General features: G+C 26.7%; 1 protein-coding gene across 2 annotated transcripts in view; it reads right to left on the bottom strand.

Annotated features, from left to right (window-relative positions):
* LOC103571355 (sestrin-3) overlaps positions 1–25852 on the bottom strand; it is a 142753-nt gene that overhangs the window by 66231 nt on the left and 50670 nt on the right. For both annotated transcript variants that reach the window (XM_014441331.2, XM_014441329.2), the window contains one exon: positions 6978–7007. In XM_014441331.2, coding sequence (XP_014296817.1) covers positions 6978–7007 — 30 coding nt within the window. The remainder of the gene's footprint in view (positions 1–6977; positions 7008–25852) is intronic.

Raw genomic sequence — 25852 nt, forward strand, 5'->3', positions numbered from 1 at the left:
TACGGACATTAAATATTTTAAATCATCCCCTACACTTTTTTTAACCAGGCCCGCATAAAAAAGTGTATATCTTTATTTTACATACGGAAATATATAATTATATAAAACGGCAAAAATTTTTGTATGTTTGAATATATTATTCTTATAATTTGACAGTATATTTTTTCTTATAACATAAACTATAAAAGAAAATATATATTTTATTATAGAGCATTGTATATTTTCAAAATATAATTTCCCGGTTATAAATTCCAATATAATGAAATATAATACAGACATATATTTTGAAGTATAGTAACTGCTATAAAAAAAAATAATTTTCATTATATTTTTCCAACATATCGCATTATATATTGGATAATATACTTAAAAATATATAATATAAATATTTTTTTAATCGGGAAAATGAACATTCAATTTATCAGTTTAACTCAGGAAAGAAAATAAAGGTACAGATTAATAAAGAAAGAACGGATATCTCAGTACATATTAAGTAGATCTGACCATATAGATGTTTACATGTAAGTGTGCGTTTCAATCAGGGGATGTCAATTTACAACTCTGACTTAAAAAAACTGAATTAAGCTTTTTTAGGTTTACAACTTGATATAGGCTTGGAATAAACCTTTTAGACTTTAAATTTTATAAGTCGATAGTATATATTAGCTTATATATTAACATTATAAAATGACTTATGTGTTTATAATATAATTTTCAATATATGGAGTTCATATAGCTTGAATATATGCCAACATATAATATTATATATCATGTTTGTATATTTTAAAAATATATAATTATATAATTAAAACGGCAAAAAATATTTATTTTAATATATATGACTTCTTATATAAATAATTATATTGTAATATAAAATGTGTTATATTATTCGGTATAGTTTTAGGATATAAGATTTTTTCATGCAGGAGATAAAAAAACAGTAAAAATTACGTTCTCATATCGATTAAAAATGCTCAGAATTAATGAAATTATTGTAAAATTCAATACTTTGCCAATTATTATTTTTCTACATTAGATTAAAAAAAAAATATATATATATATATATATATATATATATATATATATATATATATATATATATATATATAATTTTTGCAACCAAACTCATGTTCTCCGAGATAATATACTTAGGTTGCATTTATATTTTTTTAAGATAAAATTTATCTGTACAACGTTACATATTCATTTTTAAATGTAGATTTTTTTTATGATAAGAAAGCACTCAGTTATTGTAATAGATATATGTATAAATAAGAAATTACTTTGTACTTCTTACAACATTCTGTTTACTTATTTATTTTATTTTATTTTATTTCTTTTCTTCTTATCTTTACTATTCAGGCTAAGACATAAGCACTTTTCACATATAATCGGTTAACGTCTCATCACTGATAAAAGCTAATCAACCTCAATTAGCACGCGATCATATATCGAGTTTAATGAACTTGTATGAAAAAAGTTTAAATAATATAAAAGAAAATTTTAAAAAATATGTTTTTAAAATTCATGTATTATAAATTATGCAGGATATTTTTCAATGTTAGACGTCATTGATAAAAATATTGTGGTGTACAGAAAAAAAAGCACCGAAATAACAATGAACAGAAATATGAAATGATTTCAATCAACGTACATGCAGATTTTTCGATAGTATCTGAGATAAGAATAAAAAAATCAAATGTTTATTCGTACAGAAGATTTTCGGGTTGAATCCATATGTCATCAATTTTAAATAAACCCAATTTTTTATAATTGGACTGAATTTCCCACTATTCGATTTCCCAATATTTGAATAATCAATTCCATGTTTTTCATTTGTACGATATGCTGATGAATAGATTGATTTATTAAACTATTGACATATTTTTAATACTTCATTGCACATGCGTATAAACAATATTATAAAATAACATTATGTAATTTCTGAATGGGCAAGAAAATTGGTGTCAACAAAAATTACTGAATAAACAGTCCGCCTACACGATATTTTAATGGCTTTAATACCGGTTTCTTACACGTCAATAAGTAGAACTTGATGCTTATTCAAGAATAAAGTGAATAAAATACTATGAATTAGCCATAAATATGTCATTTTTTTTTATTGAAAATGAAAATTATCTAATAACTAAAAATTGACATCCCGTGAAAAAAAAATCGTTCCAAAAAGATTTATTTCCACACACTGAAAAAAAGTGGTAATACTTGCCATCTTAACGAAGTGATTATTCCTATCTTTACATTTGAATGATTCTCATTTTTTTATGTTAACGTTTCCTATCAAAGATGATAACTATTAATATTAAAGATGGTAACTATTAGTATCAAAGATGATAACTGTTAGCATTAAAGATGGTAACTATTACTATTAAAGTTGGTAACTATTACTATCAAAGATGATAACTATTAGTATTAAATATGGTAACTATTAGTATCAAAGATGATAACTGTTAGTATTAAAGATGGTAACTATTACTACTAAAGATGGTGACTATTACTATCGAAGATGGTAACTATTAGTATCAAACATGGTAACTATTATTATCAAAGATGGTAACTGTTAGTATTAAAGATGGTAACTATTACTATTAAAGATGGTAACTATTACTATCAAAGATGATAACTATTAGTATTAAAGATTGTAACTATTAGGATCAAAGATGATACCTGTTAGTATTAGAGATGGTAACTATTACTATCAAAGATGGTAACTATTACTATCAAAGATGATAACTACTAGTATTAAAGATGGTAACTATTAGTATCAAACATGGTAACTATTATTATCAAAGATGGTAACTGTTAGTATTAAAGATGGTAACTATTACTATTAAAGATGGTAACTATTACTATCAAAGATGATAACTATTAGTATTAAAGATTGTAACTATTAGTATCAAAGATGATACCTGTTAGTATTAGAGATGGTAACTATTACTATCAAAGATGGTAACTATTACTATCAAAGATGATAACTACTAGTATTAAAGATGGTAACTATTAGTATCAAAGATGATAACTATTACTATTAAAGATGGTAACTATTACTACTAAAGATGGTAACTATTACTATTAAAGATGGTAACTATTACTATCAAACATGGTAACTATTACTATCAAACATGGTAACTATTACTATCAAACATGGTAACTATTACTATCGGCAACAGTAATTATTATCATACGAGAAACGAATAGTTAGCATAAAAGCATGATAATGATTATCCAATACAGATGGTAATCATTCCCTACTGCAAGATGGTGTTGTCTAGCACTTTTTCTCAGAGGAAAAGTATGGAATATTACATAGACGTACCCTATTCACAAGTTTCTACATACAAGTTTTTATCAATACGTTTATAGAATTTTATGCAGTTTTTGCCTTATTTGAGTGGATCCTATGGAAACTTTTAGATAGGATACTAGAAATGGTCATCATAATTTTTTTTCTGAGTAATAATATGAAACTATTTATTTTTAACATCAAACTAGGGTTATGTGAACAGTGTTCAAATCGAATCGTATATAGGTTACTGATCGACTCAAACTTTTAATTGGAAAATTTTAAAGCTTTTAGATTTGTTTAGTTTATGAATAATTAAAAAGCTTAAAAATAATGGAAATTATTCTAATACCACGAAAGCAATTTTTTTATAATAGTAAATTAGCTTCAAATTATAATAATGAGCATGATTTGAACAATAAAACAGAAATAATTTACTTTAACACAAGTATCATCTTCCTTATCCGGGATCGAGTACTTGTATTTAATAATGACCCGTTTATAAAGTTCGCATCTCCCCACGTTTCATTACGCAAATAATTTTAAAATTATAAATAGAATAAAGTATTTGGCAACCACTGTTATTTACCAAGAGCGACCATATTAGGCATCTGTAGTATGCGTTTATAGATGTGCCGTAAAGTCCTTTCGTATATGACATATGACATATGTTTGTTCACTTCAAGACTTAATTGTCTTGTAAACACTTACCACAGTACATTATATATTGGAATATATCTATTTCTATCGTATTTTTCTTAATACATTGCGACCTAGCGAAACGAATATGGTTTTAAGAGACAGAAATACACGGTAGAAGTGTGCAAATCAGATTCGAATCGAATAATTTGAAATTTTTCAAGTGAATCAAATCTTGTATTATTCGAATATTTTGAACTTTTTGAATTACTCGATTCGTATCGAGAAAATTTTGGTCGGCTTTCAAGTGTTCAATTTTTATTTAATGGGCTTAGTTTTTAAAGAAAGCAAAAATAATTATTTCGTAGATTCGTGTCTCAGCTCTCTTTTACACGAAAACAAAAAAAATAGTTCTAATTCCTATGTAGAATGGTAATCATTACTATGTTACATAGAAATGAGGATTTTTTAGCGTCGAGTTACCGGGCAAAGTAATCCCCCCATTCTACATAGAAACGATAACTATGCTAGCATAGGACTGATTACCATTCTACATTGACGAGAGAACTATGCAAATGGGCATCACTACAATGTTACATAGTAACGTTTACCATGTTTTATTTATTTAATTTTTAGTAAATAAGGTTATGACAAAACAAACAACTTAGGTTACTATAAATAGATATATGTAGAAATTGAATTAATCTATTGAAATAATTAAGATATTGCTCAATAAGAAATATCATTTTTTGATAACAGATAAATAATAATTAAATAAATTAAAATATTTAATAATTTACATCGCACATATACATGTATACACATCCACACAGGTTACTGCGCAACCATCTGCGCATGTTAACTTCCTTGTCTCACTTATTAAACTGTAACGACAGCTATTCCGGCATGGGACTGAGTAGCATTCTACATAGCCCTGATTCCCATGCTAGATAGGGATTTTTACCATTTTAGTTGTTTCAATGTAACATAGTAATCATTACCAGAAAAATGGTAATGATTCCTATTCTGCATAGCATTATTTACCATTTTACAAAAAAAAGAGTCTGGTTACTATGTAGCATAGTAATCATTACTATTCTTTTCTCTCCACATAGTAATCATAGTAATCATTACTATTCTTTTCATAGTAGCATAGTAATCATTACTATTCTTTTCTCTCCGCATTTCTCTGACGAAAATTTCGAATTATTTGATTTCAAGTTAAAATCGAATAGTTCGATTCGATTTGATATGAATAATCCATATTTGAACTATTCGCGCTCCCCTACTCTAAGTTACCCCTTACAAATGTAAATAAAAAATAGAATAAAATAAAATAAATGAAGGAACGGTTTCAGAGCATTCTCAGACAATACCTCCCCCTCCCCTCCCATTTTCTTCAGACGATGTTTTCGTCACTGAGATGATTTATTTCAGTTCATAATAACTTTTTGCTTTTTACTTCAATATTACAAAAAATATGAATAAAATATATATATGTTAACTTATTAATCTCAACCTGTGTCAGATCGTTTTTGATAAATTATTTTTGTCGTAATAAAGTTAAAAGTGTCTTACTTGCATTTCTAAGATACGCAAGTGCCAAAATAAGTAAATCCTGCAAGTTTTAAATCAATTTAGTTCTGGAAACGTAATAACAAAAATGCTACGATCTACTAACAAATAATCTCAGCGACATCATTGAATATTCGCTTGCAAATACTTTAAGCTACAGAATATATTTTAGAAACTTATATTTTTAGTCTATCCAAGCTCAAAACTTTTTATAATCGGATCAAATGTGATGACATATATATAACAGAATATTTATTTGAAAAAAGAAAAAAAAATTTATTTTTTAAAGGTATTAGATGTGTTTACTATAAGGTGGAAGTAATCGATTGCGGTCACTGTAATATTTGTGGATACTTGATACTTTATTTTAATTAACGAAAAATTATTAAAAATAATTGAATTTTTATGAAATGTAATGAAAGTATGTTTTTGCAACTCATGGTAAGAAAGCACGTCTTTGATTGGTTAAAGCGACACTACAATAAATTCATATCGCGAAGAATGTACACAAGTCACGAAACGATCCGACTTAAAAACCAATGAAGAGCCGTCTTGAACAGTGAGATCCAACTTCTTCTCAATACCCTAAAAAGAGTTTCTTCCTCTTATGATCACTAAGACTTTAGACACGCCATTGTACACTTACCCTCATCTATCACTTAGTGATATCTTATCTACGATTTTTTTCGGGCACCATGACTTTTTAAGATAGATCATGGTGGGGTAAGTTTGGATAAAGCTGAAGCTAGCGGCCGTAATAAGTAGCGGCCACGCAATTTATTGCGATTTCTTATAACTTGAAACGTCGATATCTCTTGAAAACCCAAGTTTTAAAAATAGAATTTAAACTGATGGGAGAAGTGGGTTAATCACCAACGCGGGGTAATTCCGAACACAGCAGTTTAAGTAATTAAAAAAAATATAAGTATACTTTATTTAGATCGACAAATAGGTTAGTGCGAAGCCGATAATTATTTTTGCAGCTTTTGAGTATTGGGTACGTCTATTCAGTTCATCCCGAGCAATTCTATTATAATATTGCCTTTAGTTAAGACGGGCCTCAAATATCTTTTGGAGTAGCCTCCAAAAAAAAAAAAAAAAAAAAAAAAAAAATTAGTACATTACGTTTGTTTTATAAAAGTATAGAGGGAAAATTCAAAAAATTTTTGGGTCCGTCGTAACTCGAATCGTTTTGAAAATTGGTAAATATATAAAACACATGAAAATATAAAGATTTAAAAAAAATGTGTTTAGCAAATTTTTAAGGGGGTTAAAAACTTGTTTACGTTTACAGAAAGAAAATCACGAAAAAACAAGGTCACTTCATTAAACATTATATTAAATAATTTTCTTTTTATATTTTATAAATAGACTACTCTAGTATACTATTAAATAAGTTTTTTTAAAAATAGTTTAAATACCCCCCCCCCTCTCCCTTTTAGATAAAAAATAATTCACTCACCCTTTCATCGAGGTCAGAGATGTCTGGAATCTAGAAAAGAAAAAAATTTTTAACAATGAATTCAATGAACTTTGAATAAAATATAAAGAGTATAGGTAGCTGTAATATCTGTAAGCGATAAAATTTTATTTTTTACTGTTATTGCAGTAATAAGCTTGAATATCAACCCAGTAGGCAAAACGAGACCCAATGTTAACGACACTTGATAAATTCATGTTCCAATATTTCTTCTTTAAAAAAAAAAAAGTATGAATATCATATTTTTTTATTTAATTGATCAATATTCTTTAGGAAATAAAAACGAAAAATTTTGTCATCTATAAAGAAAGTGTTTTTTAATTAAAAAAAAAAAAAAAATTATGGGATCTATTAATTTTTATTAATTACACAGAGAAAAATGAATTTAGTGACAGAAGAAATATTTTGCAACATGGATTGAAAAGAAAAGTTTTCTTAAAAAAAAATTTCGAGGCGAATAAAAAATTTTACGTTAAAAAATGCTTTTTTCTCTGTATTATTATGATTATTATTATTATTATTATTATTATTATTATTATTATTATTATTATTATTATTATTATTATATAGAGGTTTGAATGCGAAATTTGATAAACGCTATGCTAATGAAGCATATAATTTAATTTTCTTGTCATTGAATAACGAATAAATGTCACTAGATTGTCATGTCAATTACATGCAGAAGAAAATTCATTACTGATGGTCGATGTGAAGTGAATTTATTACGAGAATGCTTTCATCACAGAGTGTCAGTAAGTAGTGAGGATTCAATATTAATGTATAAACAACACGATTAAAATATTAAAAAGTAAATAATCTTTTATTATAAGTTTTGAATATTCAAATTTTTTGATCCGCGGTATTTTTTAAAAAATTGTTTTTTGTGATGTTTTAGTTTTTTTGGGCGAATTAAAAAATTTTTACTGTTGAATAAAGAGAGTTAAAAAAAATCATAATTATAATTATAATAAAAAAAAACGATTTTAAATTTTCTTGGTAGAGTAACTCTTCTTTTTAAAATCAAACTATTTAAATTTTTTAAATTTCCCGCTAAAAAAATCGACGATTTTTTAAACATTTGAATTTCATATCAACTAATGTTGAATTGATTTAACAACACGCATAAAAAAGTTATGTATTGTTAAAAATATATAAAAATATATATGGTGTGTGATATATATATGGCGGCAAAAAAATCTATATTCAAAAATATATGTTTTTTATATATATTGAATTCTTTATTTTTGATAATATATATATATATATATATATATATATATATATATATATATATATATAATGTTTTAAATTATTTTATTTACAATATATTACAGCAATATATTTTTTGAATATATTATCATATATTAAAAAGGCAAAAAAATAGATATTATTATATATATTGTACAATATATCACATTGGAATATTCATATATTTTTTCACATATAAAGTTTTTTCATGCGGAATGAGTCTATTTTTTTATACAATTATTGAGATACATTTTTAAAAATATAAGTTCATATTCGGATTCATTTGAGGCAACAGATTGTCGGAAATAACGAGTGGAATGTTACGGTTTCAATTTTTATTCACCATTTTATTGGATATTCATTCTGGTATAGAATTCTATGGTAATAGAATCTTTCAAATAAAAAACGATGGAAAATAAAAGTTTGTAATATTTTTACAAGTAATTTTTATTTTATTGAATACGAACAATCATCAATTGTACAAATAGTTATACATGTATAATATACAGATATCATTTTATCAAAAAAAAAAAATGTACATCAACTTTAATTAGTATAAATAAATAAATTATTTATCAATACATGTATTATAGCATTATACTTTTTAGATAACATAGTTTCATGCGAAAAACTCCTGAGTTTATATATATATATATATATATATATATATATATATATATATATATATATATGTATATGTATCATTCATAAGAAAAAAAGTAGATTGCAAGTAATCTTAACATAATTTACATAAAAGAAATCAATTCATGAACATGTTCCATATAATCCAAAAATATTCAGTAAATTTACCATCGTAATGAAGCTGATTTAGATGAAAAGGAAAGTGGTTTATAAAAGTACAAAGATCGGAGTAAAAAACATTTTTTATATACTGGGTTTAAATTGTATCTACATTTTAGGGAAAAGGAGAGCAAAACGGTATCCAAAAATTTAGAAAAAGAGTTTGCTGTTTTTAATGTTTTTTGAAAATTCCACAATCACTTTTGTAATAGTATATTAACGTATTGAGTGGAAGGTGCTTTCGACTACGAGTGTGATTGGTTAACGAGCCCTTAGGCGAGTGTTGCCAACACACGAGTGTCGAAAGCCCTTCCTACTCAATCTATTACAGTAATTTTAGCATCGAATGGTAAGAAAGAATGTCTTTTGTTGGTAAAAAAGGACTCTACATTAAATTTCATTTTTTAACTAACCTAAAATAATATTCAATCGTATTAATATAAAATTAATTCCTGTATTATTTCTGATGCAAAAGATTATTAAATAATAAAAGTAACAATTAAATATGATTTCATTGATTTTATAATAATTTAAAATTATTTTAATTGTTTTCAATATATTGATACTCAGCAAAAATAACTGAAGTTTCGAGTCAAGGTTCATATAATAAATTGTAGGTTATAATTAAATACAGTAAGATGATTTTCTATAGTCTGGACTTTCCGTTGTCGTAACTCGAGACGGCTGTCCATTGAGTTTTCAGTTGAATCGTTTAGTAACTAATAAATAGTATATCTATATATATAAAAAGTGTAGATTTGTCATATTTTTCACGAACAATGTGGACATTCTTCACGATATTTATTCTTCGTAGTGTCATGTTTAACCAATCAAAGACGTGCTTTCTTACCATGAGTTGCAAAATGAGATTTAACGTATCTGAGTCCCAAAAACTTAGTATTTTCTTAAATACCCCGTTTTGCCCCCCCCCCCCCTGTATTGTCATTCAGGATACCACAAATAGAGGTTAGGTGAATACACAATGTTGTTATATTTATGAGTAACTGTTTCTCTGTCACTTTTTACATTTGAAATCTAGCAATTAAGCCGCTTTAAATGCCGCATTAAAGATCCAAATCACTTCGTCGTTCAAAAGTTATAAAATATTTACATACATACGCACAGACACTCAGACACCATTTTGAAAATAGACAACATAGCTTCCTAGGCCCTCAAAACATCGAGATCCGTTCAAAACATAATTTTCAAAAATCTAATCAAAGCTAACAACTTTCCTTTTTATTTTTAATTTGAAATTTTTTCAGCGGGAAATTTGAATATAAAAATTAAACATATTTCTTATTAATTCGTAATTTGTAGTCAGTACTGCAGATTTTTTTTCTTATTTGCTATAAAATGCAACAGAAGGAATGTTTTATGTGGAATAGCATCAAAAACAAAAAATTCTAATGAGATGAATACAATAAAATTTATACAATAAAATAAACATCAAAAAATTTGTTATTGTAATCTTTTGAAATTTTTGATTATTATTTTTATTACATATAGGCAACGGAGATGAGTACTTTTAGATCTTGAAAACTATTTTAAGCTACATTTGTCAAACCTCTAAAGCAACAGCGACGATACGGATCTTATCTTTACGCTTTACTTTCCTTTGCTGCTTTTATATTCCCTTTTACCTTTGAAGCTTTATTCTATCTTAGCTCTTAAAACTATTTATGTTTCTCCTTCTTAGTACATATCGAAAACATAGACATGTATCTCAACTGCATCGAAAATGTTTTTCAAACTACAGTTCGATATTTTGGCAAAAAATGTTTTTCAGTCATTTTTATTTCGCACATACATGTAAAAATAAGTAGAAATAAAATACAAAAAGGCATATAAATATTGTTAATTGTAGAGGTAATACATAATTTAACTGATCAACTTGTCATACAAGTATGAAAAAATTAAATATTTCCACGATCAATCTTAACTCCCATTTTTATGATTTTTAAGGTCTTCTATATTGAAGTTATCCGCCGATTAGAAGCCAAGGTAAGATTACAGTTACGCAGAGCGCAGCTAGACAACTTGCGCACATCGCAAGTGGGCTTGCAGTTACTTCAGGCTGTTCGATATCAATCCCATAGTCTTCGTCTCTTTCGTACTCCCGTACTTCCACATCACATTTGAAACAAACTCGTGTAGCTTTTGGATGCGAACTGTCCCGGCGCAAAAACAGCGCTGAGCCTTTTCTCTCGAGTTTCCAACCGGGTTCCTGAAGAAGCATCCTTGTCATTTGCATCGTTTTTTGTGTTTTCTCAGATAATTTTCAATTGAGGTACGTTTTTTTTTTAGTAAGTCAATCTTGTTAGGTTATGAAACTTATTAAAGAATCTGAAAATTAAAAATAACAAATTAATTGAAATTATTTTTTTTCTTATTAATAAAAATTTCTTCGCTTAGACAAAGAAAGAAAATTATGAAAATGCTTCCCGTAATTTTTTGAAATTTTTTCCTATACCATTTTAGAAACTACGGGCGTAAATTATGGGAGCAGCTCCTATAATTTATAGGAATGGTTCTCACCCTAATAGCCACTTTAGCTTGAAATTGACAGTAATTTGACAATCGAGATTGAATAAAGCTGAAGTTAGCGCCCGTAATAAGTAGCGGCCACGCAATTTTTTGCGTGGCCGCTACTTATTGCAGCCGCTAGTTTCAGCTTTCTTCGAGATTATCTGCCTGAATTTACTAATAATTTGACAGCAAAAGTAAGAAAGAACAATCTGCGGTTAATTTTTCTTCAATTTAGAGATAACTTTTGTTACTAGAAAATATCCTAATAAAAGTTACTTTGAATGTCCGTCAACTTCGGGCTTTTCTACTTTTGATGACAATTTGTCCACAACTTTTGAAATGAGTTTGCATTCATATTCGGGTGTAAATTTACGTCAAATTGTACAGCAAGTTGTTTACAAATTGTCATCAAAAACGGAAAAAACCGAAATTGACGAACATTTGACGAAAATATTTTCTAAAAAAATTGTGCTATCAGGATATAAGAAATAATTCTTATAATATATAGGAATGAACCTTGTATATTAAAGGAATTATCAGGAGATACGGTAGTGTCTCGCGCAAGTACGTGTTCGCAGACATCGCTATACACTTGAAAGCACTTGGAAGTTTAAAATTAATGAATACGACAAAGAAAGGCCCGGATGGTTGTAAAATAATTTTGAGTCATACCAGTTAAAAATAAAAGAAACTCAAAATAATAAATGATGTCTAAAAGTATAAATGAGCGATAATAAGCAAAAATCCCAGGAATACTAGAGAAGATATAATTTTTGCACTGTAAAACTTGTATGTTGAGTATTCAAATGTTTTTGACATCAGAAAAAGATAAAAGTACAATGGCTGCTTGCGTAAAATGAGTCTTGAAGTTCTAACAGATAAAGGAGCATGTATGTAAGCTAAAATGAAAAAACAAATGCTTGTTGTTGTACGACTTTGGTATTATAATAAACTATAGAATATAAACTAGAAGCAAGTTTGAATGGGATTTCTGTGCATGCGTGAGAGTTATAAATTGTGATAATATACGAATTGGTGTGCGCTGGAAAATGAGTTGGCAAGATGTAATTCCCGACAAAAGACTATTTCAACTGATTGTTATCGTATAATAAAGCGAATAAGTTTTTCGAATGGAACAGTCTTGTAGAGGTTATCAGAAAACTTTTCATAAATAACGTTTGCTGGAAATGATTTTTATTATGATATTAATGGGGGAATTGAGATAATTATCAGTTTCCTTGAATTTATGAAATTACGTAAACAGCCTTAGTAAGAGTAATTAAATATGAAATCTAGACTAAAAGATATATTACGGCGAGGGGGGGAGGCAGAGTGGGCCCCTTAAGAAAAATAATTATATCATTGATTTTTTTAACGCGTTTACTTCTTTTTAGACCCTTGATACTTATTTTCACTTCATTATGCTGCGACGATTAAAATTGAAAAATCGAAAATTAGGGGCAAAGTGGGCGCCACTAAAAATTTCGGATTTGATATTAAAATGATAATTATAAGGACGGAGAAGACAACAATCGAAGGAAAGGGAAAAGGAAAAAGCAAATCAAAACAATCAGTGGATGATACTGCTTGTATTTTTGTGGCAAATTATGCTCGGAATCTTTAGAGCCATGGATTCAATGTTGCCAATGTAAAAATTGGACCCATGATTCATGTGCCGTTCACAACAAAGTTGTGAGAAGCTACACGTGTGATATTTGCAAAGAACTATAAAACAATTGTATTTTATTAATATAAAAAATCATTTTAATAGCCTGCTGCGATATAATTTTAAAACGTTATTTTATTATCTTTAACTTTCTTAATAAATTATATTTAATGAACACTTTCGGTGGTCTATTTTAACCCTCATTATATAAGAAATTTCGATAAGCTTATTATCCGTCCGAATTTATTGACGTATACTAAATTTTATGGCGCCCACTTTGCCCCCCCCCCTCTACGTACGCACATACACACTCAACATCATCTTGAAAGTAGTTAAAATAGCTGCCTAGTACCCCGCGTGAAAATATCATATATGATAAACATATTAAAAAATATATGTTACAGATATAAATATATATGTGACAATACATGAAATCTTATATAGAACTATATATAGATTCTGGCAGATTTTATTATATTTCCATATATGTTTTCTCTTATATGATTTCATATATTTCCGTAAAACTTCAATATATTATTTATATATTTGAAAACTTATAATTTTGATATATTTAAAAATAAATGTTATTTATATATGGAAACAAATAAGAATACATATATAATCCATCATTAAATGGCACGATATATGTACCATGTATTTAACTTTATACATTTTTATATATTTTTCGATATATAGAACCATATAAGTCTCCCCATATATGTAAGAATAAATAAAATCTATTCTTTCCTGTCTTCCTCTCTCTGTTATAAGATTCAAACATTGTGTTCAGAATATATATGTGTGCTAGCTTACAAATTTACATATATAATTATCAATATATGTAATACATATATCCGCTAACTTATAAGTTTACATATATGATTATAAATATATATAATACATGTATGAACTTATAAACTTACGTATATAATTAATTATATGAAAACTTACTATATTATATATAAGAAAATATATATCGTTTTTGGCCACTCATATGGTCCTATATTGATCTTATATTTTTCCATATATATTTATCATGTATAGTATTTTCATGCGGGACCTCGAAACATTAAAATCTGTTCAAAATATGGTTTTCGAAAATCGAATTTAAACGAATAACTTTCTATTTTATTGACATTTGACTCTATTCATATATTTAATTCCATTTACTGAAACTGCATGGGATCTATTCAATGAAACTTTTAATAAATTATTTTGACATCTAACCAATTTCCAATGGAAATAATATAATTAATTCAAGTTAGTGATTTCTAAAGTACTTCTATGGTTCAACAAATTTATACGAACTCACAAATATGAATAATTTCAATGAAACGGATGTTTCATACTTTGAATTCGAAGTTATTGAAATGTTTTAAAATTCGAACAGAAAAAATAAATAAAAAGATAAAAAAAAACCGACGCTACTCAAGCGGCAAGAAATTATATTTATTGACATGTGATCATGATAACATTAGAGGATTTAATTTTAACCAAAATACTAGAGCAAGATTTTTTTTCTCTATGGCTTTTGAAATATTAAATGTGACATGAAGCAAAAATTTGTCATAAAAAAAGAGGTAGCTCTTTGAGCTTGCAAACAGCCGACAGGTATGAGAACGGTCAACAGGGTCACTATATTGTAGTAGTTTTATGAAAAGATACAATTTTTTTTCTCCGTTAGGATTTTTTTTTATTTCAACTGTAAGAAGAATTTTATAATAAAAATAATAGTTATCGTTATAATTTTATTTTTTTGTACACGGAAAAAAAATAAAAAAATAACGGTAAAAAATAAAATTACTTTTAATTTTTTTTTGATTATGAATTTTTATTTAACTTTTAAATTATTAATTTGATTTTTTTATTCCTTATTTTCAGTATAATTTTTTTTTAAATTTCCCACCATTTGTCTTAGATGTCGCTCTTTTCAATTCTATTGTTACGCTAGTGCTGCCACCAGTAGTTGATGGAGAGAAAAAAGAAAAAAATATTAATAATAGTAAAAATAAAAATGGCGGGTAAATTTTTTGTGAATTGGAAGTTTTTAAGTTTTTATTAATTACAATTAAATCAAAAAGAGTTGAATAGTGATTTAGGAAAGAGTTCTTATAAAGTCATTTTATAATGTTAATATATAAGCTAATATATATTATCGACTTATAAAATTTAAAGTCTAAAAGGTTTATTCCAAGCCTATATCAAGTTGTAAACCTAAAAAAGGTTAATTCAGTTTTTTAAGTCAGAGTTGTAAATTGACATCCCCTGATTGAAACGCACACTTACATGTAAACATCTATATGGTCAGATCTACTTAATATTTACTGAGATATCCGTTCTTTCTTTATTAATCTGTACCTTTATTTTCTTTCCTGAGTTAAACTGATAAATTGAATGTTCATTTTCCCGATTAAAAAAGTATTTATATTATATATTTTTAAGTATATTATCCAATATATAATGCGATATGTTGGAAAAATATAATGAAAATTATTTTTTTTTTATAGCAGTTACTATACTTTAAAATATATGTCTCGATTATATTTAATTATATTGGAATTTATAACCGGGAAATCATATTTTGAAAATGTACAATGCTCTATAATTTTATATATATTTACTTTTATAGTTTATGTTATAAGAAAAAATATACTGTCAAATTATATGAACATTATATTCAAACATAGATAAATTTTTTTGATTTTATATAATTATATATTTTCGTATATAAAATAAAAATATACATTTTTTTCATGCGAGTCTTAGCAAAAAATACATTACGCATAGTAATTTCGAATATCTTATCAGCAATTATTACTAACTAGTAAATTTTACTGAACGTTTTGTAATAATTGCAATACAGAATATATTTTTTTATACCTGTTAGTAAATTTAACTATAGTATTGTAATTTTTACTATACTTTTTTCTCCGTGTATGAGATAATGGAAAGTAAGTGAGATATCCAAAAAGATCGAGCGCTCATATAACACACTCAGAGCTTCGCACAAAAAAAAATGTATCAGCGAAAAACCATGTGACGATAAGCTACTTATTTTCAATGCTGATAAATTCTTAATTCTTCTTACATGAATTTTCTCTACTTCGCAATATCTTTTAAGCCAAGAAATAGGAAAAGTTCTTACGTGAAAATATTCATAACTAAATTCAAAGCGTTATTAAAGTATTATAAATTGAAACTTTTAACGTCAACTTAAAGTATTCATTTTAGAACCTTATGGAAACTTAGTTTAGAAGCTTATGCTTTATAAACCATCACGAAAATTGTAAATACTTCAAATATAGTCAGAATCAAGGTGAAGTGAATTTTAAAAACTTTCCAAATATTTTGAATTTCGTTCATTGATTTCCTTAGAAAATCATATATTTTAAGACACAACTTTTGGTTCTTTCTTGTATAGATTGAGCACTTTCGCGCAATGATCTTATACCCTTTCTTAGCTTTACTATACCTTTTTAGTCTATTCGAGGTCGTAGACGCGTGTAATCGTTCTCTTTTATGTTTAGTTATATACGTGCACATCGATTTGAACGAAAATAGATAGAGCGACAAAAAAACAAGTACATAATAGAATGAATTGTGTAGATAAGAGTTTCTAGTATGGTCTCTTTTCGAAAGGTGAGACTCTTCAACGTTCTCTGGATGTGGATTTCTGAGTTTTAATTCTGTCTTAGTTTCTTATTGAAGGCCATCAGAGCTTAAGAAGTGAAGTGCAAAAAGAGTAACATCAAAGTATAAGAAGTAGTTAAAAGAAGAAAAAAGCTATGATGGCAGAGTATAGGATACTCTCTTCAAAAAAATCGTTACAGCCGACGAGCTCTTTTTCCATCGTTTATTTCTTCTCCTTGAACTTTAAGTCTTTCCGATATTTATAAGAACAACATCTTTAAGTTACAGACTAAGTTCAGGAAAGGCTTTGTCATGAGTCATGAGCATTGAATGATAGGTTTCGTATTTGGCGAGCAACTTTTATAGCTTTCTTGCCAAAAACTAACGCGTTTCTCCTTTTTCCATTTTAAAATTACAAGATGCATATATATAAAGTACACTGATAGAAATTTTATATTGACTCAAGAAATATTTTCTTGAGCTAAGAATTTATTTTTGAAGAAAAGCAATTGTCTTGCTTCAAGAAATTTTTGTCTTGATTTAGATTTTCTTGGCTCGAAAGATTTTGTATCTTTGATGGATAACTCTCGTGTCTTGACCCGAAACTATATTATCTTCAATCGATACTATTGAATTCTTCAAGCAAGGCCACTTGTCTTCAACTAAAAATGTCGTATTATTATTTTAAGAACTTTAAATTTTTGGTTCAAGTAATAATTCCTTGATGGAAGATGATTTTAAAGTAATGAAAAAAAAATTTTTTTTATAAATAAATTTCTACTTTGACATATCTGAAGGAAATAAATGTAATCCTAAAAAATCACTTTAAAATTTTTTATTTTTAAAATAAAAAAAAAGTTTTTTTTCAAGTTGAGTAAATTGATATCTTGATTTAAAAATCGCGCCATTTTCGAAACAAGTCGGTAATGTCTTAAACCTACATTTTGCCTTCTTAATTCAAAAATAAGAAGCTCTTCAGCGAAATATGTCAGAATTTTGTTTCAAAACAAAAAAGGCTTTATCGAAGAATAAAATTTTCAGGCGAAGAATTTTTTCCCTCTATCCGAGAATTTCAATTTTTTGGTTCAAAGACTTATTTCTTGAAATAAAACAATTAAAAATTTTGAAACAAGAACCACATTTTGAAAAAAAAAAAAAATTTCTGGAATCAAGATAGTTTTTCTATCAGTGTATTTAGTGCTCGTTTCCGGTCTTGTATAAGCTAAAAAAATAACGTAAAATTAAATTGTTGAGGATGCTTGAACTCCTAGACTATTATTAGAGTATAAACCTATCTTGGTGAATTCTTTTTTGCATCACTGATTTCTTATACGGTCTACTGAATCCTGTCATTCGAAGGGAATAAAGAATTCTTGGGATCTATTAAATAAAGCTGTATAGGTATTCTAAAGAAAAATCTGAGGGATAAATATGAAATCCTTCGCGAAAGGGAGTGATGCCTTTATTTCGCTCGCGTCAAATTAAATTTTTTTTTTTTCATTTTGAAATCAAATAAATGAAGGGAAAATGGGAAGAGAAAAATTAATAAAAGCTTGAATTGTCTATCACATAATAACATCGCAATTGAACCGAAAAATAATTGGGAGCAGCTACCGAAAATAATCAGTAGCGGCTACCGATCGGCAATACGTAGCAGCTACCAATTTTTTCAGTAGCAATTACCAATTTTTTTTGGTAGCGGCTACCAAAAAATAATTTGTAGCTGCTACCGAAAAATAATTTGTAGCTGCTACCGAAAAATAATTTGTAGCTGCTACCGAAAAATAATCAGTAGTGGCTACCGATAATTATTCGGTAGCAGCTACCGATCACCGATTTTTTTTTGGTAGTGGCTACCAATCGCCAATATGTGGCTGCTACCGATTATTTTTTTCCGTGAAGTAACAAAATTTCTCTGTATATTTGTAAGCTCAAGAATATAAAATTCAAGTGATTGAGTCATTATATAAACATGAATGTTTTTAAACTTGTTTAACAAACGTCCACTTGAACAACAAGTGTTGTCTTTATTAAGTTGATAGTCATATTGAGAGGATTCAGTAGAATGGTAATTGACCTGGCTCGAATTATAAATTGCGTAATGACCGACTTAAACAACTGGACTATGATCTAAATTCATAGTATTCGTACGTTATTGTAATTGAATTACTGATAAGTCACTGATCGATAAGATGTAATCTTATTGGCAACATATCTTGTCAGCTTTCTGATTCTTAGTAATCTCTTCGACTTTCACCGGATTTATTTTTAATTTTACTTCTTTATTTTTTGTCTCTCATCGGCCAAATGAATTACGATCCTCACGTTTACGATCGTGTCAGCTCTTCAAAGTCACGTTTCATTAGCGACGATGAGTGAGAGAACAGTCTAACTAGATAAAAAAATTAACAATAAAAATAATAATAATAATAATAATAATAATAATAATAATAATAATAATAATAATAATAATAATAATAAGAGATACTTCAGACAAACCGAAATAAAACATGACTTCAATTCAGAAAAATTTGGCGATCAAGTCTGGTCTATTATGAACTAATGCCTTTTTTATAGTAGTTTTTATTTCTTAAATTGATAACTTCTAATCCCTGAGGGGTCCAATTCAAAACTACTTCTCAACTTTGCATAGAAGTGAATATAGTTAATAACTAAGTCAACAAGAAACTTGCTACTATTATCGAAATTATTGTTGAAGAAGTTTTACAAAAGAACAATTGAGAAAATCGTCAGTTATATTTATCACAATATAATTTGCATGAATATATATATATATATATAAAGACTGGCAATATAACTATTGCTAACTATAGAAATAAATTATTAATAATGAATTTTTTTGACAATAAAGTTTTTTTTGTAACTTATGGTAAGAAAACACGTCTTTGATTGGTTAAAAATGACATTACAAAGATTAAATATCGCGAAGAATGTCTACATTGTTCGTAAAAAATATAACAAATCTACACTTTTTATATATATAGAAATACTATTTATTAGTTATTAAACGATCCAACAGAAAACCCAATGGACAGCCGTCTCGAGTTACGACAATGGAAAGTCCAGACTATAGAAAATCATCTAACTGTATTTAAATATAACCTACAATTCACTATATGAACCTTGACTCGAAACTCTAGTTATTTTTGCTGAGTATCAATATATTGAAAACAATTAAAATAATTTTAAATTATTATAAAATCAATGAAATCATATTTAATTGTTACTATTATTATTTAATAATCTTTTGCATCAGAAATAATACAAGAATTAATTTTATATTAATACGATTGAATATTATTTTAGGTTAGTTAAAAAATGAAATTTAATGTAGAGTCCTTTTTTACCAACAAAAGACATTCTTTCTTACCATTCGATGCTAAAAATACTGTAACGGATTGAGTAGGAAGGGGTTTCGACACTCGTGTGTTGGCAACACTCGCCTAAGGGCTCGTTACCCTGATAGCCAAGTTGGCGAGAAACTTGCAGCCGCAACTGGACACCAAGTTGGCTGCCAACAGTTGGTACCTCTAATAGTTGATAGACATTTTCTGAGAAAGTTGGTGGCTAAAGTTGCTTGCAAAAGTTGGCAATCATAAGTTGACGGTAAGTTTCTTTTCAATTTCCTCAGAAACTTGCATTCCAGTTGCGGCTTCATACTGGCGCCAACTTTCTCAGAAAGTTGGCGGTAACTTGTAGTCAAAAATTGCAAATTCTAAAGTTGTTGACAACTTGTCGTCAAGTTGGTCGGAAACTAATGAATGACCAACTTTTTCACGATCAACACGTGTTATCAGGGTAACCAATCACACTCGTTGTCGAAAGCACCTTCCACTCAATACGTTAATATACTATTTCTCAGTATTAAGGAAGTAAATAAAATTCTTAAATCAATCACTTTTTCTTGAAAATATACATTTTTTCTTTACGTATACAACGTCTATAAAATAATAGTTTACTCTGATGCACAATTAGTTCAGAAAAAATAATAAATAAAAAAAAAAATAGCAATAAAAATTAATTTAGTTTTTTATAATTGAGTTATTGTATGATATCAGATTACGATTTTACTGCGGTCATGTTGTTTAATTAAATCTTTGATATTTATTCAGAATAAAACTCAAGGATTAAATGTCGATTGACGTCATTTGATAAAGAAGAGGCCTCAGTGACGTCCAATAATAATTAAAAAACCAAATGTAGATTATTCTAGCACATGTTTATGTATATCGTTCAATAGATTATATTATGTAACATATGAACTGACAAGTGAATACGCAAATAAGTCATGTTGTTCCTAATAGATAACAATTCATTTTAACAAAAGTAATTGTAGTACTCGCTGATTATTGGATCAACAGTATACCTTGAGAAACTAGTGTGTCATTCACCAATGTTCGAATATTAATACAAAAACACATAAGGAATATATTTGTGGTAACATACATTTTTAATGCAATGTATTGATAAGCTTGCAACGTCAATATATAAAATATACGACGAGAATTTCATATTCAAATTTAACTAAAATTACTGCGATCAATGACAAGGCAATGTTATAAATGGGATTAATCACTGATTTTGTATTTTTTTTAACAACACGAACTAAATTTTGATTTCAGCAATATATTTTCACATTTTTTACACAAAACACCTTTTTTCAGATTTTTCTCCACGGAGAAAATTTAGGGAACTTTATTTGATAATATGAGTAATATATTTTCAAAATATACAAACATGATATATAATATTATATGTTGGCATATATTCGAGCTATATGAACTCCATATATTGAAAATTATATTATAAACACATAAGTCATTATATAATGTTAATATATAAGCCGATATATATTATCGACTTATAAAATTTAAAGTCTAAAAGGTTTATTCTAAGCCTATATCAAGTTGTAAACCTAAAAAAGCTTAATTCAGTTTTTTTAAGTCAGAGTTGTAAATTGACATCCCCTGATTGAAACGCACACTTACATGTAAACATCTATATGATCAGATCTACTTAATATGTACTGAGATATCCGTTCTTTCTTTATTAATCTGTACCTTTATTTTCTTTCCTGAGTTAAACTGATAAATTGAATGTTCATTTTCCCGATTAAAAAAATATTTATATTATATATTTTTAAGTATATTATCCAATATATAATGCGATATGTTGGAAAAATATAATGAAAATTATTTTTTTTTATAGCAGTTACTATACTTTAAAATATATGTCTCGATTATATTTCATTGCATTGGAATTTATAACCGGGAAATTATATTTTGAAAATATACAATGCTCTATAAAAATATATATATTTTCTTTCATAGTTTATGTTATAAGAAAAAATATACTTTCAAGTTACATGAACATTATATTCAAACATACATAAATTTTTGCCGTTTTATATAATTATATATTTCCGTATATAAAATAAAAATACACATTTTTTTCATGCAGGTTATCCTACCGTAGTAAAATAAGGCCTATTCGTATGGTTTTTTATAAAGTATAATTTTTTGTTTGTTTATGGTAAAAATTACCATTGCTTCATTACATTTTATGGCTAATTGAAATAAAGATTAATGATACATTTCGATAATTAAATGCAATGTTTTAGATTCTATTCAAAATCTCTCTTAGCTCGGCCTTATTACCCGCCAGTACCTTAGAGAATAATGCATCGAGCCTCGTTCTTGGTTTTGAATTTATAGGTTATGTTCGACAGAAAAACTAGGGCAAACTGACTATAGACCCTCCTAAAAAATTTTTCAAATTCTCATTTCTTGAAAATAGAATGCCTGATAAAAATAAATTTCTTAATACAAACTTTGATAAAAGTTCTGACATCATAATAAAAAGGCTTATAGCGAATTCAATCCTTTTAGGTATCAATATTTTATAATGAAAAATTTAATGTTTTTAATATTCATAAAACATAACAACTGACAGATATGAAATTCTTTTATAAAGGCCAGCGAAACGTGACCGGAAAATTAAATTACTATTAGCATAAAAATCAAAGTTGTAAAAACTTTATTTCTGTCATTCATAGAATATTTTTTTATTTTTTTAAGTGCTTTTTTTAGTATTGAAGGCAAAGATACACAGAAATAGTATCATATTTTACTCGAGGGTCCAACTAAACGAGAATCCTCATGTTTCCTTTTACGGCAGATGAAAAAAAATTTTCAAAAAATTTAAGGCATGATTTATAATTATTACCGTAAAAGCTGCTGTGCAATAGACGACTGCTACAGAAAAATCACTTTCTTCTCAAGCTCATTTTAATTATTTAACCTAGATCTTTTGCGGAGATTTCTGGCAGTACTTGCGCTTAAAAGCAAAAAAGAATAAATACGAAACATAAAAACGAGTTTTTTTTTTTTTTTTTTTTTCAAAATTACAGTTTTCAAATTACAAAGATCTCAACAAAAATTTACGTCCGTCACAATTGACTCAGATTCAAAAAAATTTTTCAAATTTATTTTTTTTTTTTTTTATTGAAAATATTTAACAATAATTTTTATTATTAAAAATTTTGAAGTTTGCAATAAAATTTTTGCATTTATATTTTTTTCGTTTGTTCAAAAATTATTTTAAAAAAATGTTTAATGAAATCAAAACTATCTGAAATATTCGATAAATTTTAATATATTTTGTAATAATAATAAAAAATAATGAAAACTGTAGAGAACAATAAGAAAATTCTAGCGATTTCTGGAATTCAAAATTTAATCATGAAAAAGATAAAAACTTTATGTGGAGTAAAAATACTGATAACAGTAGTAAAAATGATATAAATGGAATATCTCTTCTCTAACAATATTCCATCTCAGGCATGTCCGCTTTAGTACAGTTTGCATGCTTGCATATTTTTGTTTTTAACCAACCCTTCGACTACTCCAGTGCAACAGAGGTATTAAGAAAATTTACGGGAAAAAGCGTATAAATTTTAAACTATGGATAGGTGGGGTCAAATTGGACAGCTTAATTTTCATACTGAAAATTTGATCCATAGAGAATTTTACACGGAAAAAAATGATGCTCAAAATTTATTATTATTTTTACAAAATTTTATATAAATAATAAAGTTTTTAGTTTATAACTTCAATGTAATAACGATGTCAACAACCTTAAAAAAAAAATTTTTATAGGCGTGTACAAAATGAATCTGCTGGTAAAATGAATGCATATTATGAGAGCAAGTAGCTCAAAGTATGTACGTTTCCATCAAAGGGCTTATATAGACAGAGTTTCATTTTATTGCAACGCAACGCAAAAGTATCGTTTTGAAATATACTTCTGCGAAGTATCCTTTGAAAAATACATTCGTCAATAAGGTAATGTGTATGTACACCTAAAAGTATCGAACTTTCGTTATCATAAATTTTTCAATTACGATGTCAAGTTTTTTTTTTTAGCAATATTTTAATATTTTTAGACCTCAAATAAAATAACGCGACTGTGATTTTTTTTGTGTACGTTATTTTTACATCTAAAAATCATATTATAGAAGATTAAATTACGATGCAGACAATAAAAATTTCTAAAATAAAATTTAATCTGTTGCTTTGTCGAAATTATAGTGCACATTAGAAATTCTGTTCGATGTAATTGAAAAACATCTATGTCGGTAATTTTCGCTATAATTCCATACTATTTTTATGCTACGGTATCTATTGAAATTTTTCTATAAATATTTTATGTAAAAAATACCATACACAAAAAAATAGAATATTAAAAATTAATAAAAAATAGTAAAAAGTGGAATCTGTTATCAATAATTACTATTATGTGCTTAATACAATGTAGTTTACTAATTTTTATAGATTCCTAAAAACTATCAATTATTTCAAAAAGTAAAATATTATTACTTTTAGGTATACGTGACTTATTTGTGAAAGTTTATTAATTTATGGCATAATCTATTAAAAAATAATGATTGGTCAAATTAAGAATTGCTATCTTAGATACTGATTTTTCCGGCCGGAAATTGCAAAAGTTACAAACTTTTATTTTATAAATTCGATATCACTGATCAATTATTAGCTTAAAATATCATTTATTCATCATTATAAATTAATTTACAATATACATAAATCGAATAAGTGGTAAATAATAAAATAAAAAATTAGTATACTAGATACTGATTTTGTTGCTCATAAAAATACCGAAAATTTTTAACTCTTATTTTATAAATTCTATCCCATTGACTAATAATTAATATAAAATGTTATTTATTCGTTATTATAAATTAATTTATTATATACATATATCGAATAAGTGGTAAATAATAAAATGAAAAATTCGTATACTAGATCTTTATATATTAATAAGTACGTTTACTAATTTTTCGGTTCCTCATTTTTAAAATTTTTCTGTTTATTTGAATAGTAATAACTAGATACCAATTTATCGATTCTCTTTTATATTAATTTTAATATACGAAATTAAAAATTTTGCTCTTCAGTGTATCAAATTTTAATATAAATAATAGCCATTTTGTAATATATATAATGATCCTGGTTTGATATTAGTATCGAATATACTAATTTTAAGTCCAAAATAAACTACAAACTATTCAAATTTTCAGCATTTTTTTTTCCGTGTAAAAAGTGTTGAATGCACTTCTCATATTACCCGAATGTTTTAATTTTAACACAAATTTCGTTTGAAAATCAGCAGAAATAGTTTGTGTCAAAAATAACACAAATATTGTGTGGACCATATCTAACACACATAATGTTGATTTTAACACAATATTTATTACTATACTACTCATTAGTTAATGGTAATATATATTCCTTATTTAACTAATCTATAACCTTCACTTGATAACGATGTTACTTTATTACACTAAATATTTATCGTTTTAAATATATTATGAAAATATATATATCATCAACTGACCTTGTACGTAAACCCTATATTACTTCCTCCGCTACCATTAATGTAGTAA

The sequence above is a fragment of the Microplitis demolitor genome, chromosome 8, assembly GCF_026212275.2.
Source record: "Microplitis demolitor isolate Queensland-Clemson2020A chromosome 8, iyMicDemo2.1a, whole genome shotgun sequence".
In the NCBI taxonomy this organism is placed as follows: domain Eukaryota; kingdom Metazoa; phylum Arthropoda; class Insecta; order Hymenoptera; family Braconidae; genus Microplitis; species Microplitis demolitor.